Raw genomic sequence first — 18,589 nt, forward strand, 5'->3', positions numbered from 1 at the left:
TCTGTTCCTGTCTAGCAGCAGTCACTAAAATTCATTACCAAATCCTCACGTAAAGAAAGACATCATGTTCAAGATGTAAAGTGTTCTTTCAAAACTCACTTTCCGAGTACCTCTGCGGACAACAGTTTACTAAATGAGTCCTTCCTTTTGAGGAATCGTGTAAAATGAAATTATTTCACAGTGAGTGTTTATATTAAAGCAATGTTATAATTTTCACAATCTGAACAAAGCATCAGCTAGTGATTATCATGTGACCACCTCTGAAATCACACTTCTATTGAATACATTATTATATGTAACAGAGGAAACCTACAATGATTAATTTCATGTGAGTACTTTTTATAGAATAAATCAAAAGCCAAGAACTTCACAAATTATCATTTGTTTCTGGAAAAGATTTGGGACAGTGTGGTTGAATGCAGATAACCTCTGTAACAAAAAAAATTCAAAGAGAATAAATCAGTCTGTACAAAAAGCATCTGGGTCTTGTATGGTCTTTGAATATTTATATGTGTGCCTTTGACTCCCCTGAAATACATTCCTTTAGTGGGTGTTCCTTAGCGTTGATGAGAGATTCTCCCCTGCAAGGCTGGAGATCAAGGCCCAGAAGGTATCTCATGAATATCAGCCACAACAGCCATAGCAGCTGTACAACAGCAAAAGAATCCGAGAAACCCACGAGAATGTTAGTACCCAGAAGGGCAAACTCTCCCACCTACCCTGCTACCCCTATGGCTGCTGGCTGAAATCAGAATTGAGACTTATCTGCTTCACACTGGGTGCCTCTGTGACCTTTGGGGTTCAGTGCCTTTATGGTGTGTGTTTCGCCTCTTGGGGAAAGCTTTTTCCTTATCCTGACACAACTTGGTTCAAAGAAAGTAACATTTCACATTAAGCAAACCCACAATACAACAAATTTATTAGCTAAATGAGTTGATGAGTCCTTTTGCAATTAAGTCAACAGTATTCAAAGTGTACATTCAGATAGTCATGAAGTTAGATAGCTAACCAGATATCCATTGTCTCAGGGACAAAGAGCGGCTTGGATAGTGCTGAAGAAGGAAGCATGTGCTAGCCTTAGACTTAGTTTTCACAGAGAGCATAAGACATGTTAAGCAGCATGCACATATTTGAGTTCTTCTAGAGCTCACACCATACAAAAGTAAGTAGAGGCCAGAACCTATGTGGGAAGCCATTGTAGACCTGGGAACAAATGGTGATAAATCATTGAACTACCCCAGGGTGGTAGCAATGGAAATTCCAAAGCTACTGCGACAGAAAAACTGAAAGAACCCATTGAGTAACAGGCATACTGTGAGAACCAAGGACCCAAGATGGACCAATGTTTCTTTTTTGAATAATTCAATGAATAGTTATGACTCTCCATAAATACAACAGGTTAAGAGGGACATCTTTAAATTATGCCTATGATAAAGAATGAAAAACATTTATTTAGTTGATCAAAATTTAATCTAGGAGCAAATGCTCTTACCCTCAGTGAAATGAAATTAAACACGTTAGTCCCTAGAGTCTGGTCAAATACCAACCACAATTCCCAGAACATTAACTCTTGATCTAGATTGCCTCTTGTACAAGGAAACTTAGGGTTAGTTTTCTGTATTGAGGCTCTAGGGCTAGGACTTGAGAGCCCTGACGACCCTACTTTCTCTAGCTAAAACCTTCCCTCTTCCCAAAAGATTTAACTCTGACATCTTACAGAGATAAGCAAATTCTGTGGCAGGAGAACTTTTTCATTTCTAGACCAGGTTTTTTAAGCAATGGATAAGCAACTTCAGGCACTGGTGGAAGCAGCTATATGAAATCGGGTTTTAGGTGAAGATTCCAGTGAATAATCTGACTTTATTTATGGTTTTTGTCTACTCCTAATTAAACCAATTAACCTTGGTTATCTACTTAATAGGTGAAGGGGCTCCTGGAGAGGTGAGGGCATGGTGGAATGGCTGTACTTCTCGGTGGATTAATCCACTGGTGTTTGTTGCTGACTATGTTGTTGGGGTGGGTCACTGCACTCATGCCTCTGGAGGGTGTATCTCTGGATGTTACTCTACCTACCCTGTACTCTGCTTCCTGGCTGCACTGAATTGAGTAGTTTTGCCCTAATATATCCTTCTGTGATGATGTTTCTGCCTTACAACCAGCTAACCATGGACAAAAATAGATGGAACCATTGAGCCAAATAAATGTCTCTTCCTTTAATTTATGGTGTCAGGTATTTTGTCCCAGAAACAGGAAAGATGAAGAGATCATTTTCCAAGCTAGTGTTTGCGTGAAAACCACTCTTAGACACATGCCTCCTCCAACTCACATTCTGGACAGTCTTTCTTGAGTATGTCAGGGGGGGTATTGGCCTTTGATGCCTTTGTTTACAAACTGAATGCACAGCCCAGAACTCTTAATATCAGCTTTATTTTGTTGCCTGTTTCTACTTTGGTCTTATCCCAGTCCAGGTTACCTAGACTTCCCATCTCCCTAATTCTTGATATACAATAATCATTATATGTTCAATTTCTCTAAGACGCAGTCTTAGCTCAAATCCAACAAGCAGGGATAGAAATAAGGTTGTTGCTTAATGCATCATCCTATATATATTTTGCTGTTAGACTGCCAAGAGCACTGTCACTTAGTAACAAACAATTTATGGCCACCAAAAAAAATCAAATGACTAATTTGTTACTTAACTTAGCACATATATCAACAGTGTACAGTACTAATTTGGAGCATAGTGCAGATAAGTGTATAACAAAATAATTTATATTTTATTTCATTTTATTTTTGTCCTTTTTTTGGAGACAGTTTCACCATACATTTCAGGCTGCACTTGAATTCACTTTGTAGCCCAACGTGGCCTTGAACTCACAGTGATCCTCCTGCTTCAGCCTCACAAGGGCTGGAATTACAGGTATTTGCCACTCTGTCTGGCTAATAATACACATTTTAAAGAAGTAAAAGTTTTACAGTTATTTAAAACAAAAACTAAATTAAAGTTTCATTTTGATCGCAAAATATATGTATGGAATTGTAAAATATACCACATACCTCTTTCCATCTATTGGCTTTCCATGAAGGACATCTGACAGATCTACAAGCTTTGTGAGTTCTAGGTTTCCGCAAATGGCTGCAGTAATTTTCTTCTAATTTCTCTTGGTATTGATCAACACAGAGCACCTCACGGTATTTTATACCTTTACCACAAGAAGCTGAGCACTAGAAAAGAAACATGAATTCTCTTAATTAATTTATTAGTTTATCTTCAAGAAATAGGAAATGAAATAAAACATCATTGCTTTGTTATTTGTATTGATACATCTTGATATTTCAAATCAGAGAGAATTCAAATTTATCAATCTGCTCACATTAGTCGATGTTGCTATCGTAAGCCATTCATTCTTGTTAAAAACCAAAAAATTCAGTGATCTCTTAGTTCAGGAAACTAAGAAAGAAGAAACTGTATATTGTTCAGTTCAATTCAGGTTTGTTTACTGCATTAATCTGGAAGATATCTCTCTCGACCGTCAGTCACTATGTACCATCACCCCTTCAATATGTTTAGTAAGAAAACAAAGTGAAATACCTCTTCAAATTTAAAAACAATGACCTTTTTTCCCAGCCCATTATCACTTTATGAGCAAGGCCAGCACATTATGGCAGAAAAAGACAGTACTCCAACAATGAACACTGTTTTTGTTATTCACATCTGGGTAACTTCAAGCATACTTTACCAAACATTAATTCTTCAATGATTAATGGGGATAATAACACCAATCTTACAAACTTGTTAAAAAGAATAAAATAAAATGTCTAATTCAGTTCCTAGTACACATTTTATATCTTTAGCAAATATTAATATATATTTATATTCATGAAAATGTTAAGTAAGGAAGACATGGATCCCATGACAATTTTTATTGTTCTGAGGCAACCATTAACATGTAGCTTCTTTTAGATACATATACTGAGTTTGGAGGACATTACAGAGTACATTATGTGTTTTATATATAAGTTCACAAACTATTATGCTGTCTAATACAGACTATCAGATGTTTAAAATACTTTAAACTTTAAAAAACATAGTTTGTGGATAATTTATCTTTTGTATTATTGGTAATAGCGTATCCCATTTGTATGGGCAATTAATGTAGTGACTTGACCATTAAGACTTACTGTTAACATAGCTAACAGGTTTCTCCTCTCCTCAATATACTGATAATCTTCCTATTTGGAAATCAGTTCTGTGAAAATCTCTGAATCTTCACATAATGTATAAAACAACATTCTTCTCTTCTACTGGTCTAGTCCTACTAATATGGTCTACTCTCCCTGGTCATCAATCTTGTACATATTCTTTGCTCTTTCTTTCCTTCATTGATTATTTTTCTAAAGGTATAACATATTATACACTTAAAACTCAAATATTATCAACAAGCATGCAAGAACACAGTATGAAAATTATTTCAGACATACATGTTTACATGGGATAAAACACTTTTCTCCTAGATATGTATTTTTTCAACTTTTGTAAAAACATTCATTACTCTCCTTGACATCCTCCTTTAAAAGTAATAACTATTGTGAATATTTATGTGCAGCTTCACGAAGCATGATTTCTTGCTTTTCCCTATAATTTAGTCTCAAAGTGTTTATAAAATAAATGATGTATAACATCTGTAGAATGAATTGTGTCAGAGTAAGTCTTAAATAACACTAAGCCCAAACAAAAATCAGCAAAGCAAAACCACTACAAAAAAACTAAATGCCAATAAGATTATATGACAGAATTAAGGAATTCACAAAGAGTAGACATTTCTTTCTAGGCTATTTGGTAAGTAAGTATTTAGGAAAGTGATCTTTCAACTGTCTTGAGGGAGAAGTGGGTGTGCTGATGAACAGTGACGGATGGCTTTAGTATTTGTTGGATTTGCCTGTGTGTGTTGATTCGGTAAAATTCCCATGGCTCTTTTAACAGGCTAGGAAACCAAGAATCACTCAATAAAGTGCTGGTATTTCTGAAAAGAATACCAATTCTTTTACAAAACGATGGAACATAAAAGCAGATGGATTAAATCAGAGATTGCATTTAGAATTCAGCAGTGTATTTCCTCTATAAACCATATCTGTGAGTGGCTTGTAAGTTCAGACATGCAGTGCATGCTCGAAGTCAAGACTGTACTTCAAATAGTCACCTATTCTTTTTTTTTTTTTTTTTTTTGTCTTTTTCTTTTTTATTGGTACCAGGGATTGAACTCACGACTGCCTGCTTGCAAGGCAGGCGCTTATGCCGCTGAGCTAAATCCCCAGCCCCAATAGTCACCTATTCTAATTCTTCTTTTTTTAAATTTTCGACTCTTCTTTTTTTAAATTTTAATGTTAGAGTAATATAGTCTATTATTAAACATAATTTGAACACAAGCAGATTTTATCAACATATTTTATGTTATATGTTTGTTTTTTAAAGTATTTTTTTATGTATGTAAAACCTACCATAAAAACTAAGCATTAGTTGAAGGTTCTTCATTAGTCATGGAATGGCTCTCTATTGTCTTTGTTCTTTTCCTTGCTTTGGTGAGCACATTCAGCGTATGTTTCTAGCTTCAAACTCTGCTACATACAAATTTCACCATCCAAATTTTGAGGCAAAATATAATTGCATTCTCTGTAATGTTTAAGAAAAGAGTCCTACATCTCATCTTATTTTCCCTCTCTTATTTTTCATTTGATGCTTTCTGAATATCACTTATTCTTTATGTTCTTAAGCAACCACATATTTAGAGTAAATATTTATTTATTTTCATTTTTCTTCTGAAGCCCCACTTTCTTTTTAATAATTATTCTTTTTAATAACTTGAAATAACTTTAAATGATTTCGATAATTTAATAATTTTAATAGCTTAAAAATTTTAGTAATTTAAATTTTTCTTAATAATTTTTCCTAATTTTCTACTTTTGTACTATGTTTTATCTACCTAGACACCTAGAGATCAGAGCCTTTTAAAATACTCCTATTACTTATAACAATAAATACAGAGTTGTTTAGTGTTTAGGCTTGGGGAAGCAATTTATTTGTATTGTGAAAATGCAATTTTATTTTTTAAAGTTATACTAGGAATAGTCAATAAACAGTTTTGAGGTTAGATAGAAAAATACACATTCAAAAAAATCATAAAAATAAATGTAAATTAGTCTTTAAAACAGAGCTCTTTTTCTGCAAGATCTGAAGAAAAATAGCTACAGAACTCTTTCCTTAAGATCCAGAGAGAACTAAAACATTATTTTATTTATGTCTGATGAATTCCATGTGGGAATTTCTCTAAAGTAAAAAAGAACAGGTTATGCCAAGAATTATGTTTTAGTTGGAATGAGGCAGCAACAGAATAAACAATCAGTGAAATGTTACTCTCTTTCTTCTCCCAAACCACAGTACATCCTGAGTTGTAAAGTCCTGCAGAATAGCCCATTTAGTAGGAATACCAAGCATGACAGTGCTTTTCTCTCATACTGCAGAAATCTCCCCCACCCCCAACACCTTCTTATTTCCTGGAAATTTTATTAGTACTACATAAATCATTTTTAGCATTCCTCTCAAAATTCTTTTCTTTTCTGAAAAGTCCCTTAACTGACATAGTTTTAAGAATTTACATGACTGCTATGAAACAATAGATAAAGACTATACCCCTCTTTGGAAGTGGTGCTGTTAAACTGATATGTAAGTATCCTGAATTGACAATCACTATAACCTAGGAAATGACAACTGTAAACTTAAGATAAAACAAGGCATTTGAAACAAATGTGCAAACACTAAAAAGGTAATGAGGCTTTCACAGTTGTATAGGTTGGCCAGTATTTTTCATCCTAAGACAATTAATTGGTCCCTTCTAATATGATTAACTTTAGAGCAAGTATATTGTTTTTAGAAAAAGATTGTACATAGTTTCACTAAGACTATTTCTACTGTTGGAGGTCTGGATTACTTTGTTCATATATAAGGATACCAAAGAAGAATGAATGACTTAATTTGTGGTCAATTGTTGATTAGTTTAATTCTGGAAAGTTTACTGAGCAATATTAAAGAAATGAAGCTTATGTCATTCTGGGAAGTGGACGGGTCTCTTTTTTTAGGCTTTCACAAATTGTCATGTTCTTCTGGCACTGTATTTTTTCTGACTGTAGTGAGAAAACATAGCACTGAAAAGATTAGTATGTGCCCTAACTAGTAATGAAATGGCCCTGAAACGTACTCTACCTCAGTCACGAAAAACTGCACGCTGCTGGAAAAGCATAAGAAAACTCTTTACATCACTGAATCTTCATGTTTCACAAGTGCTATCTCTAAAGCAATTCTGATTTCCTGTAAATCTATAGGCAAAGGTAAAAGGAAAATATTTTTTTAAGAAAAATGATCAAACTAAGAAAATTCTAAAAACATTTACAATGTAATAGAAAATATTTAAAGATAAAATCAATATACAAATTACCAAAAGAGTACTGCAGAATAGCACACTGATTTTGTGCACAGGGCAAGCTTAAAAATGATTCCCATAATGCAGATGCAAATGGGTTAGGGAAGATGACACAGGGGGAGAAGAATAAATGAGTGCCAGCGTTGCTCCCCGGAACACTCCGCTTACTCTCAGGAATAACTGTTCACATCTTTTCCTTGCACCTCAGCACCTTCACCCATTTCATATTTTATATGTTGTTCCACTTAAACTTCCTTTTCTACTTCCTGATGGACATGTTTTGGTGTCTAAAATCAGAGTAAGAATAGCCACAAAAAGTTTTTAGCGCCTGAATTTCTCCTTTGTTATGCTCAATACACCTATAGTTACCTGCTCTATCTCTATTTTCTCTTCCAAATTATAAAATGTACTGAAAAGGGACCATAGGTGAGGAAATATGAAAAACACAGAGAACCCAGAATGGCTTGTTCCTAATTCAATGTGTCATGAGTCATTCTTTGTTCCTTTTTCTAAAAGGAGAAAATAATTCATGAGCCATAGGTACGTGTCTGGTGTCTCTCCAAAATGGCACACATTTCACTGGTGGCACGTGAATTGATTTTACAAGGTAACTTTCAGATGTAGTGGTTATTCAGACAGTAAGCATCATCCTTAATTTTCGCTATGAACATGTCATAATTAGCTTTGTGGAAAAAAATAATCTGAAATTTGGTCAGCAGAATAGCAAGAAAAATCTGAAGAGTAAGAATTAATTAGCCACAGGATCAATCTCAACCAAGTTTGACTACAAAAGTAATAAATGTATTTATTTTTGGTTCTTAGTTTAATATGTAAACTTTTCTAAGAGTAAATATTAAAACAAAAAGTCATATTGGAAGCACTAATAGGTTAGGGCTCTGACATCAGCTAAGTTCTACATTATATATTTTTATTGACTAGCAAAATGGTAAGTCATTGAGAAAGATTTAAAGGAAGAACATTTATCTTCATACATTTTTCTTTCATATAAATCCTTGTTTTTAAAATTTCTTAGATTTATATTTTATAGATTGCCTACATGATCTCCAGTTCTTTACATGAAATTTCAATGAGTAACTTTAATGTTAAAATAAGCAGAGGCCATTTAATGAGCAAGGGTCATAAGACTAGTAAGATTTAGAAATGTCTTAGAACAACTAAAATGTTATTATTTTGCTTACTAAAAATATTACAAATCTAAAATAAAATGAGGCAGTGGAGAAGGGAGAAAATTATGATTATTAAGTTTATATTACCTAGATTATTGACTTGTAATAGTTGGAAAACTAAATGTCATAATTTCTAGCCATCCCTCAAATTGTTTTTCAGAAAGTATTTGGTTGAATTGTTTACAATTATGCTATCAAATTATGAAATATTTTATTTATTTTAAAATATTTTCCATATCAACAAATGAAGAGAGATAGGTTTTTGAGGGCTTAGGAAGCCAATGATTCCTGTACATCTCAGAGCAAAGCTCGCCACAGTAAAAGTTTACGTGCAAATTTCATCAAATACTTTACAGTTAAAGGGATCCATAAAGGACAAAAATGATTTTTAAATTGAGCATTTCAACTATTACAAAAATAAAGCATTAACATAGCTGAAGTACTTACACTAGAATGATATAGCTCTCCTAAAAATAAATCAGGAAGAAATATGCCTCTGCAAAGGGTCAGCTCTGTAAAATAGTTCCGCTACTGTTTGCTTAATTCAATGCATATGTGCACCTAGGAGTGGAATATTAAATCCATCAACAGAGGCCCCATTCACAGTGTTTCCTGAAAGATTATACTCACAGTTTTAAAGTGTAATGGAGTTTGAAATTTCCCTTTTTAACTTATGATAGACATCCTTTGACTACATAGCTTTAGTAAGCCAAAACAGCATTTGGTTTTAAAATATACTACATTTTTTATTCTATTACTCTGTATTTAGCCATGTTTAAAACTTGTAGCTTCATGCATTTAAAATTTTAAAATTGGAGTAATTTTCAAAGTATCTAATTCACAATTAAAGATCAAAAAATAAGTGATGGCTAAATACATCTAGTAAACTTCCTTTATATTAATATAATTCTAACAAATTATTATTTTTTAATTTCATGACCTAAAATTTTATTTTTGAGTGCATATACACATATGTAGGTACACATATAGGAGATTCACAGATTTAAGATGACCAATACAATTTTAGTGATTTCATATGTCATTTCTCTGCCTAACTCAATTGGAAATAATACTAAATGATAATTTATTATAATGACAATTTATTATAACATTATTAATATTATCTAAATTCTAACTGAAAATTTTCATGATTATTTTCACTCATAAGACATGAAGCAAAACTGTAATAATTCACGCAAGTGTCTTCTATAGAAATAATCATATTATTTTCTACATGTAAATGTTAGAAAATTAAAATGGAACATTGTGCCTTCAATAACAATATTTTACTATGGTACTCTGAAAAAGGACATCAAAGAAGGTACCAGAAAATGGAAAATATGTCCTACTTCTGGATAGGCAGAACTGATATAATTAAAATGGCCACACTTCAAAAACTGTTACATGGATTTAATACAGTCAAAATACCAATGATATTTCTTACAGAACTGGAGAAACTAATACTAAAATTCACATAGAACCAGAAGAGACTTAGAAGAACAAAAGCAAATCTGGGAAACAAGGTCAAGGCAAGGGGCATCACAATCCCAGACCTCAAATTATACTACAAAGCTATAGTGACTGAAACAACAGCATGGTATTGGCAAAAAATCAGACTTGTGGATCAGTGGAACAGAACAGAAGAAATAGAAATGGAAACTACTCTAGACACATTCAGTTATTCTTTCTTTGACAAAGGGCCAAATCCTTAGCTGGAGGAAAGGTAGCCTCTTTAGCAAATGTTGCTGGAAAACTGGCTATCCATATGCCAGAAGTTGAAGTTAGTCCCACATCTCTCTGCATATAATAAACTAAAATGAAATTGGATCAAAGATCTCAACATATATTTAAAAGACATATATTTAAGCTAGGGATATAGCTTAGTGGCACAGCACCTGCCTGGAAAGCCAAGGCCCCAAGTTTGATTCCTGATACCAAAAATAAAAGAAATAATCTCCAGAATATAAAATAGGTAAAATTTGAGCCAGGCATGGTGGTGCACGCATGTAATCCCAGTCAGGAGGCTCAGGCAGGAGGACTACCATGAGTTTGAGGCCAACCTGGAACAGCAAGACTCTCAAAAAAAAAAAAAAAATTCTCAAAGACATAGATGTAGGCTTGTACAACAAATGGGATCACATTAAATTAAAAGGCTTTTGCACAGCAAAGGAAAGCACCAGCAAAGTGAACAGAATCTCCAAAACATGAGAAAAAAATTTGTCAGTTACTCCTCAAAGGACTAACAGCTAGAATATCTTTTTAAACACTCAAAAAGATTAGATCTTGGCTGGGGATTTAGCTCAGTGGTATAAGAGCCTGACTGGCAAGTGCAAGATCATGAGTTCAATCCCCAGGAACCCCCCACCCCCCGCCAAAAAAAAAAGGATTAGATCTTTCTCAAATTTAAAGACCCAATAAAAATTAGACATCTGCAATGAATAGACTCTTCTCATATAAAGAAATACAATTGGCCAATAGATACATGAAAAAATATTCAACATCACTGGCCATGTAAGAAATGCAAATTAAAAAATTCTAACATTCTATTTCACTCCAGAAGAATGGCTAACATCAAGAAATCAACCAACAGCAAATGCTGGAGAGACTGCGGAGGAAAAGGAAGATTTCATCATTATTTTTGGGAGTGTAAACAGATACAACTACTATGAAAATCACTAAAGAGATGCCAAAAAACCAAAAATATAAATTCCATTTGATCCAGCTAGTTCCCTTTTAAGATCTTCTCAAAAGAATTAAAAACATACCAAAATGAAGTATTATATTCATGTTTATAGCAGCACAATTCATAACAGCTAAATCCTGGAAACAGCGCATATGCTCAACAACAGATGAATGGATAAAGAAAATCTAGTATTTATAGACAAGGCAGCACTACTCTATTGTAAAGAAAGAAACGTCAGGCATTTGTAGGAAAATGTTGCACCTTAAGCTGATAACGTTAAGTAAATCAGACTGACACATTTGAACATCAATGGTTTCCCTTACATGAGTAAGTTAATATACAAACAAAATTTGAAATAAAAGGTAAACAATAGGAAAGAGGAGATAGAAAAGTGTTATTGTATTCTAAGTATGTTTTTACTGGCAGTAGCTAGTTTCACTGCAATATGGTGTTAGAGCTCATTTTGCAGGATTTCCATTTTGGAGGATATGCTAAGGTCTTTACTGTTGTTATAAGCATGGTCTATTTTGAATAAAACATAAATAAATTCCCAGAATAGGAAAATATATGAAGCTAGAGAGTAGTTCAGTGGTTGCAGATTTAGAGAAAGATTGAAGTGATAGCTAGTGAGTAGAGTTTCATTTTGGAATAATAAAAATTTTCTAAATTTGACTATAGTCAAAGTTGTGTAAGTCTCAATATGCTCAAATTTTCTAAATCCTACACTTTGGAAGTTTTTAAATTCTACAGAGTGAAAATTTTAGTTCTGGGGCTGGAGATTTATTCAGCAGCATAAGCTCCTGCCTTGCAAGCGCGTGGTCGTGAGTTCAATCCCTGGTACCGGTAAAAAAAAAAAAGAAAAAGAAAATTTTAGTTCTAAATTTTATGAAGAATAATTTCAAATCTATAAATATAAGTTACTGAATTTAGGTTTACTTTGCTAGAAGCACTGGTAAATGGAACTATTCAAAATGTAAACATTATTTATACTCAAGAAATATTCAGAAAAACTGTCATTCATTTAAAGCATGTAATTTATTCTTTTAGTTTTTTATAGTATAGTTTGCATTGTGCTGCAAAAGGTAAGGAACATATGAGACTCCACTATAGATCCTGTATGCCAGGAGACTAATCTAAAGAGGTCCTGTTTAGGGTTTTAATTGACTCCTCTAAATCTATATAATTACATTGTAACCCCCCCCAAAAAAAAAGGCACAGTTATTAAGAGTGACGTGAGTCTTTTCTAATTTTAACAATTATTTTGGTGGCGTTATTGTGAATGTACTTTTTCTTGCCGTTTTTACACAAATCACAGGAATCTGGGGCACTGATTTTGCAAGTGAGTGGCACAGTCCATATGGGTACCCCGCCCCAACCCTGTCCCAGAAAAGTTAGGAACTGTAATTGTCAAATACTGTGAATGCTTACATTTTTAAAACATGCATTACTGTAAAAGACACATCGACATTAATCGCCCTATAATAGTCCTTCTTGCTTCAAATACATGTTTTCTCATGGTTCTTGCCACCTTCTGAAGAAGTCCTCTTTCCTGTTTTCAGTTGTGCTATCATGGTTTCCTCAGTGTGGTAAATTAATTGAAAATGGTTACCCTTCTGGGTCATTTTGACTTTGGAGCAGAGCCAGAAGTCATACAGCACCAGACTGGGTGAGTAAGGTGGTCAAAGAGACACAGTACTATAATGTCTTAATAAGCCTGCCTTTCCATCGGATGGCCCCTGACAACAGCACCCACCATATTTTTGATCACAGTGCATAATGACACATTAGAAAAAAGACTTCCAGAGCTACTTCAGGAAGTGGCAAGGACAGTGGACTATGTTTGAAGCAAGAGGGAGTTCTTTGACCAAGATTAATGGTGCAGTGTCTTTTATGGTAATTTTTTAAAAATTTAAATTCTACTGTGTATTGTGTTCACCCCTATATTTGCAAAATCATGAACATGTGGCTTCCTGGATGGAATAAAGCATAAAATTCCTGAGTATGGAAAGGCCACAAAAAGTTAAAGGGCAGAAAAGTAACTAAAGTATACTTTTTTTGAAAATACTGACATTTAAGGCATTACTTACTACAGTAACATTCACAAAATTCTTAAAACCAAGTGCCAGCAAAAGAGTAGATTTACCATTCATGTGTCTATAAATATTTTATATACTCTTGCTGGGAGTTAGCAGAAATAAAGTTAAGAAGTTTGTTTTGGGTTCACTTATAAAGGTTCAAAAATGTATACACATAAGGAACTCTCCAATGAGAAGTAAATGAGCTCTAAGAATATTTGGAAATAAGAAACATCACATTTGAGATCAAAGAAACACCACTCACTGCACAAATTAAGGCCTATTTACCATAAAGAATAGAAGTCATGAGGGGAGGATATGCTAACAATTAATGTCATACTTAAATGAATTTAGCTAATTTAAAATTATTACCTTGATCACACAAAAGGAGTTTTGTTGAAATTTACTGATTTTTCATTACTGAGTAGTAATGAATGGAATAATAAAAAGGGCATGGATTTGGAGTCAGACACCTGCATTTAAATCTCACTTGTGCGTTGAGCAAAGTGACTAGATACTCACTCTTGCTGATCCTGTTTTCTAGTTATAAAATAGCAACATAATCCTACATGCAGGATAATAATTATACTACTAAAAGAAATAATATGCAAATGTCACTGTGTGACACAGTGTTACAAGTGCATATAAACTCTTCATTCCCTTTTCTTTTTCTTCTTTCTCAATTCCTGAGGAAATACAAAATGTACAAACACAATCTACGGCCCTGATTTCTTTATGAAACACATAAAGGGAACATGGGAGTTGTTTAGCTCTCAACATCTGGAACTCCACGGTGAGATAAGGAGCTAATGGTCCCGGTGGAATCTAGGAACCTCATCTTGTTCCTCTTGAGAAAAGTTTACTTACCTAAAATTTTAAAATGCATCGGGTACACTTCAAATTATTTTAAAAGTAGGGATGGAGTGGAGTAGTTAGGAAAAAAGGAGGACAAACAAACATCTAAGTTTTAAAACATTTAATTAAAATAATGAAATGATCATATGTGTTCATTTGTTCTTTCTTCATTTGTTCTCACAAAATCAACACATATAAAAATATATTTTAATGGCTTCAAAAGATTGACAAAGCTAGTAGAATGGAAGACCAACTGAGCCAAGACAAACTCCTACCTACCAGCAGCTGCAGCATCAGCTGTGGGGCTGACTCTGGAGGAATTGTAGGATGGGGCTCCAGAGGAAGCTGCGTGTGTAGGCAGCAGAGGCTTCCTCGACACACTGAGCTCTCAGATCCTGTCCTCTTACTGTGCTCCTCTTGGTCATAAGCACAGCTTTAGGGGATTCTTCACAGGGGAAACTGGGTGAGGCAGAGGAAGGATCTTAAAATACTGACTTCCAGGAAAGGTCGCTAGTCGCTAAACTCTACTCAAATAAAGTTTCCAATCATTTCTTTGGTTCCTTACTCTGACGAGACAGAGAAAATCAACAGTTAAGGAAAGTTTTCAGTAAGAAGACAGAAAATCACTCCCCTCCACTCTAAAAGTAGGACCTAATGGCAAAGAGACAGTAAAGAGTATTTCCTCTAAAAAAGAAACAACAGTTAGTGAGACAGGCCTTAGATGCTGTATAACAAAGCAAGGATAGAATACAATGCCAGGAAAATAACTAGACTGCACGGAAAGCTGTCGATAATTAAGATATTAAATAATTCAGTAGATAGTTTGGTTATTTACAAAGTCTTACAGCAAGTAAAACCAAAGATAAGCAGAAAATAGGAGGAATAAAAATAAGAAAATTACGGGCTAGGGGTTTAGCTCAGAGGCATAAGCACCTGCCTTGCAAGCAGGCCGTCGTGAGTTCGATCCCCGATACCAATAAAAACGAAAAAGACCAAAAAAAAAGAAAAGAAAAGAAAGTCAGAGAACCAACCCAAGATCCCTATATTTAATGAGAAAGAATTGAATAAATAAGAAAAGGGTTGCAAATAAATTATCAAAGGGCTAATATCAAATCTCACACCATTCTCCTGACAGAGCCAAAAGAAATACTTAGCAAGCGGAATTTACACCCATGTGTACACATACACACAGGTGCAGCCTCTCTCATAGAATGTTGGAGGGATAGAGTCAAAGAGAAGGCACCAAAACTTCAAGGGTGCAGGTGTGGAAACAAGGTCACACACACAGCAGACCAGGAGTCAGGCCATCCAGGTATCTCAGTAATACAACAAGAGAAAAATAAGGCCATGCCTGAAAGACTGACAGTAATTATTTTCACACTAGAATTCTATAGTCAACCAATTAATCAAACATAGCCACTGAGTAAAAACATATTGAGGTTTATTTTGTCTTCTGCTTTAAAGTAAGGTTCAGGAAGAAGGGCTTTAGAATGTGACAGTAAACCGAGGTGGAGGGAGGGACAGAGGAGAAAGACAGAGAGAGTGGGAGAAGGAGGGACAGGGGAAAATGTGATATAAGAAAAAGTCATCAAAACCACAGATAAGGAGGAGAGTTCCCAGAACGAGAGGATGGGGCAGCAGGGTTAGGGCTATCCAGGTCACCTCAGCAGAGGATGGACGGAGCTAAGGATGGCAGTCTAGGAACGAGGCAGGACCTGAACATTTAGGAAAGGCTTTCGTAGAGCATACACACCTGGACCATCACCTGAGAGTGAAAAACAGTGATCAGAGCATAAGAAACTAAGTTAACTTCAAGCAAAGCAATTTCTGACTCAAAGTGAAGACTTGCTTGAGACAGTAGAGTGCTCAAACTCTGCTCCTTAGTTCTACTTGGTTTCACATACTAACACAGCAGCACTGATGACTGACCTGACCAAAACCCACTTGGAGGACAGACTGCAGGACTCGTGGCTTACACGAGGAAGCCAAAGTTTCAGTTTTTATGAGGGGAATTCAAAAAGTAATGTTTTGATGCATAAAGACATAGCAGGACAAGCCTATTATTTGGAGATAAATATCAGAAGACATAGACAAGAGGATTAAAGATGAATTCTGGGGTGGGAAAAGACATAGAACTTTTTTAAAAACTGGTCTTTCAACATGATTTCTTTTTAAACTATGTATTTGCACAACACTGGTAAAATTAGATTTAAAATTGTAATCAGTGAGATTCAGCTCATTAATGACAACATGAAACTCAAGGGCCATCTTTTTAGCAAGGTTTTAGAGCTCCAGGTCCATCCTATTGGGAACGTTCTTTGATGAATTAAAAAGCATGCTTTCCATTATTGTACAAAATCTGTATAGGAAATCTGAGTTATTACTAAAAATTGAAACTGGACATTATACTGGTCACAATCCACGCAATGTTTTATAATATAGTTTGCAGTATTCTATATAGATACATTCTTTAAAGTTAGATCATTTGTGTGAATGAATAAAACTGTAGGTGTCACTTTTTGAGGTAGTCATAATAAGGACACTGGGAAAATTGAACAAATGAACAAAAGGGATACATTTCACCAGGAAAACAACCATCTTCAAATATTTACCCTTTGGACAAAAGATTTAATTTATGTGGAACATAAACTGGAGGTGAAATTTTCAAATGTATATTTAGCTAAACTTAAGGAATAAAAACAACACAGATTTCCTAAATGTAAGAGGGGTATGTGATGCTGTGATATGTTTTTCAATTTTAGAAAGATGAACTATGACATGGAAATTATATACTTCATTAGTAAATTTGTTTAAATAATGTATGTTTTTGTAAAAGAGTAAGAGAAAAACTGAAAGTTCCTCCTTTAAGTTAATTTTAATTTTAATAAGTTAATTTTAAACTTATTATATCAAAAATTATAGAAAACATTATCTTAAAAGTACTTTAATAACCATAATTTAACTGCATAAATAATATTTGTGAGTCTATAAAATCAGATTGCATTATTATTGCTTATTCAAATGCAAAAAGGCAAGTTCTACCTACTTGAATTACAGGGCACCCTTTGATAAAATGCAAGGTTTGTCATCCTTTTGCCTTGAAAATTATCAAATAAAGTCACTTGTTTTTTATTGCACATTTTACTATGACATTAGGTATCCAAATGAAACCCTGAAGTTATGCCTCACCATTTTATTTATTTCTGATAACATAGTTCTCTAAAAAAAATTTATTATCAAACCACTAGCTAATGTTCTTCCCAACTATTTTCTATTTTCCTAAGCATCAAAATATATAAATAAAAATTTTCCCAATCTAAAAGTGGTTGAGTTTTACTCATCCATTTTTCAGTACTTTCCCTTAAACAATGCTACATAAAATCTTTATAGTTTGAAAGTAAAACAGAAAACTTTGAATACAGCATTTAATAAACTATAAGAAAAAACTCTAAAGCTGTCTCCTCAATATAGACTATAATGTTAAATGACCTTCTCTACCATAGCTAAATAGACAAGCACGAGGTTGTAAGTTCAATTTCTGATACAAAAATTAAAAATAAATAGGATACATTATTATTATTATAATAAAATATTAGTATGGTTATCATGTATAAATTTGTCAGCAAAAATATCTACTTTCTAACAAAATATACCCACATTAATGTCACTAAAATGAAAAATTGTACATGAGCATTTGAAGTTTAAGGCAGATACCACATCTGTAATGAACTACTAAATAAAAAAGAAGTAAGTGGTATACAGATAAAAGGAACACAAGAATAAATCTGTAGATACAGAGATCATCCCTCTTACAGGTAACTTTCTGTTTTTCTATTTAAAATATTTTTAACTTTTGTTTGCGTCATGGAGTTTCAAGCTGATATTTTTTTTCCAGAAATGTAAAATCTAGAGAGAAAAATACAGTTGTTGCAGCATTTTCATTTAAAAGGTGCATTTTTAAAAAGGTGAAATGTGTACAGTCAAGCAAGCCCTTTTAAATATGCAATCTATGTTACTCGAACAAGGAAAAATTGGATAATCATTAGTCCTACAAAAGTAAATTGGAAAGGAAATATGCATTAACGGATTCTTTTTCTTCAGGATTTGTGTTGTAGTGACTTTACTACAACAGGGGTGCCCTGTGTGGATCAGAATAGGTTTCCTTTAAGCTTGAGCCCATGTCAATGTATGCAGAGAAACAACATAGAGTTGGTGTTGGTAGCCCATGTGAGCTACTATGCAAAAGTCAGCTCAGAAATAAATGGGGAAGAGCATCTCTCAGATGCAATGATGAGAAGTCTCTGTGGTTAGAAA

General features: G+C 34.0%; 1 protein-coding gene across 4 annotated transcripts in view; it reads right to left on the reverse strand.

Moving 5' to 3' along the window:
* The window catches only part of Adamts20 (ADAM metallopeptidase with thrombospondin type 1 motif 20), a 164,573-nt gene that overhangs the window by 38,052 nt on the left and 107,932 nt on the right, over positions 1–18,589 (reverse strand). For all 4 annotated transcript variants that reach the window (XR_010049214.1, XM_063254584.1, XM_063254583.1 and 1 more), the window contains one exon: positions 3,058–3,225. Coding sequence is in view for 3 of the 4 variants with exons in the window: in XM_063254584.1 (XP_063110654.1) it covers positions 3,058–3,225 (168 nt within the window). In the remaining variant the exon portion in view is untranslated. The remainder of the gene's footprint in view (positions 1–3,057; positions 3,226–18,589) is intronic.

The sequence above is a fragment of the Cavia porcellus genome, unplaced genomic scaffold, assembly GCF_034190915.1.
Source record: "Cavia porcellus strain 051 isolate PalLab524CR breed Dunkin Hartley unplaced genomic scaffold, mCavPor4.1 scaffold_8, whole genome shotgun sequence".
In the NCBI taxonomy this organism is placed as follows: Eukaryota; Metazoa; Chordata; class Mammalia; order Rodentia; family Caviidae; genus Cavia; species Cavia porcellus.